The sequence below is a fragment of the Mandrillus leucophaeus genome, unplaced genomic scaffold, assembly GCF_000951045.1.
Source record: "Mandrillus leucophaeus isolate KB7577 unplaced genomic scaffold, Mleu.le_1.0 Scaffold1399, whole genome shotgun sequence".
Lineage (NCBI taxonomy): Eukaryota > Metazoa > Chordata > Mammalia > Primates > Cercopithecidae > Mandrillus > Mandrillus leucophaeus.
In genome coordinates, this window is record NW_012101364.1 from 67984 (window position 1) to 70145 (window position 2162).

The following is a 2162-nucleotide window of genomic DNA, read 5'->3' on the forward strand; positions in this document are numbered from 1 at the left end:
TTTTTTTTTAGCTCATCAACTGTCCTTAGTGTTAGTGTATTTAGTGTGTGGCCTAAGACAGTTGTTCTCCTAATGTGGCACAGGGAAGCCAAAAGACTGGACATCCTTGATTTAAATAAAACGTTCAAGACCATGTTCTTACAATGCACGACGTACCTCAACAGATTATTCCTGTCTTCTCTGGCCAGGTGTAAATACCTGGCTCCTGTGTCATCGTGGCTGAGCTTCATGGCCGTCAGGAACAGCTCGGGAACAGATGTCACCTGAGTTAACCAGAAAAACACGAGCAGTTAAACGTAGACAAAATAGCCTGTGAAATGGTGATCTTCGACACACTGAGAAAACTGGCTTTTCTGCCTGAAATTAGATGATGCCGGGAAGCCAGTATTTCAGAGCTGGAGAGAACAGAACCGTCCTGTCCAAGCCCCTTATCCTACAAACAAGGAAAGTAAGACCTCAAGAAGGCAGATGAGAACGTGTGTGTGTATATACATATATATTTTTGAGTGCTTATTACTGGCTAAGTATTTTCCATTTTTTTTATTTTTTAAATTTTTTATTCTTTTCTGGCTAGGCATTTTCTAATCATGTCACATAGAATCCTGTGAGGGAGGTATTCTCATCCTCATTTACAGATGAAACAACCGAGGCTCAGGGTGAGGAAACAAGCTGCCCGAATCAGAGCCAGGATTCGCCCTGGTGTCTGCCCTTCCCACGGTACTGTGCTGCACCTAAGTAACAGCACCCTTTCCAACGCCTGCTGAGTGCCTCCTGCTTTTGTGTACTGCACCTCAGTAACACAGCACCCCTTCCAACATCGGCTGTGTGCCTCCTGTTTCTGTGCATATAATCTCCTGTAGTGCACAGAACGGGCCTGCAGGAGGGGCAACGCTGGAGTGGGCTAGCTGGCGACAGCGGGGAGAGGCTCCAGGATCAGTGTTTGCTTCTCCTAGTTTGGGATGGATTCTCGGTGGTAGCTGTAAGCACAAAGCTGGGGCTTCCAGAACAGCTAGAGGGGCTGGGAGGATAGAAATGCCCCCCAAAAAGATGAAAGACTCCCCACTCCTGGGGCGGGGTGGAAGATCTTCTCCTACCTTAGGCAAGCCTCCTGGTAAGTGTCCATACTCTTTGGTATGAAAGAAACTGTCCTCTCTTCCAGTCAGGCCAGCCGGCCCAGCCCTCTCCCTCAATCACATACCACGTCCCTGTTGTCACCACACCACTTGCCACTCCCTCTGTCCAGGTGCCATGAGTCACCTGGCCAAGCACACACAGCAAGTCACTGGCAGAGGTGAGACCTCGGGTCTCCTCAGCCCAATCTAGGGAGCCTGCCATCCAACAGTCATGCATAAACGGCCCACTACGACCTGCATCATCTACCGCTGTTAAATTACTTGTTTCCAAGCTTACTGTACTTTGTATCAGATGATCAATGCATTTAAAATCAGCAGATACAATGAGATGTCTGCTTTTTAATAATATATAGCTTTAATAATAGCATTCATGGTAGCTATTTCTCAAACAAGAAACATGACTTATTGTAAGTTTCTATGGCTGGACACAGCGGCTCACACCTTTAATCCCAGCACTTTGGAAGGCCAAGGTGATATGGTTTGGCCACGTCCCCACCCAAATCTCATCTTGAATTGTAGTTCCCATAATCCCCACATGTTGTGGAAAGGACCTGGTAGGAGGTAGTTGAATCATGAGGGCAGTTCCCCCATGTTATTCTCATGACAGTGAGTATGTTCTCACGAGATCTGATGGTTTTATAAGAGGCTTCCCCCTTCACTTGTCATTCTCTTCCATACCACCCTGTGGAGAGGTGGCTTCCACCATGATTGTAAGTTTCCTGAGGCCTCCCCAGCCATGCAGAACTGTGAGTCAATTAAATCTCTTTACTTTTTAGCTCATTCATTATAAATTACCCAGTCTTGGGTATTTCTTCATAGCAGTGTGAGATTAGACTAATACACAAGACAAGAGGATTGCTTGAACTGAGGAGTTTGAGACCAGCCTAGACAACAAAGTTTCCACCTACACCTATACACCTACACACACACACACACACACATATAAAATGAGCCAGGCGTGGTGGCACCTTGTCCCAGTTACTTGGGAGACTGAGGTGAGAGGATCGCTTGAGCCCAGGAGTTCGAGGC

The 2162-nt window shown here is 46.9% G+C and overlaps 1 protein-coding gene across 1 annotated transcript in view; it reads right to left on the bottom strand.

Moving 5' to 3' along the window:
• Positions 1-1376, bottom strand: part of LOC105534840 (presequence protease, mitochondrial-like) — a 7699-nt gene extending 6323 nt beyond the window's left edge. The window contains exons 1-2 of the mRNA XM_011973725.1: positions 1368-1376; positions 157-263 (exon numbers count right to left, since the gene is read on the bottom strand). Coding sequence (XP_011829115.1) covers positions 157-263; positions 1368-1376 — 116 coding nt within the window. The remainder of the gene's footprint in view (positions 1-156; positions 264-1367) is intronic.
• Positions 1377-2162: the final 786 nt, after the last annotated feature.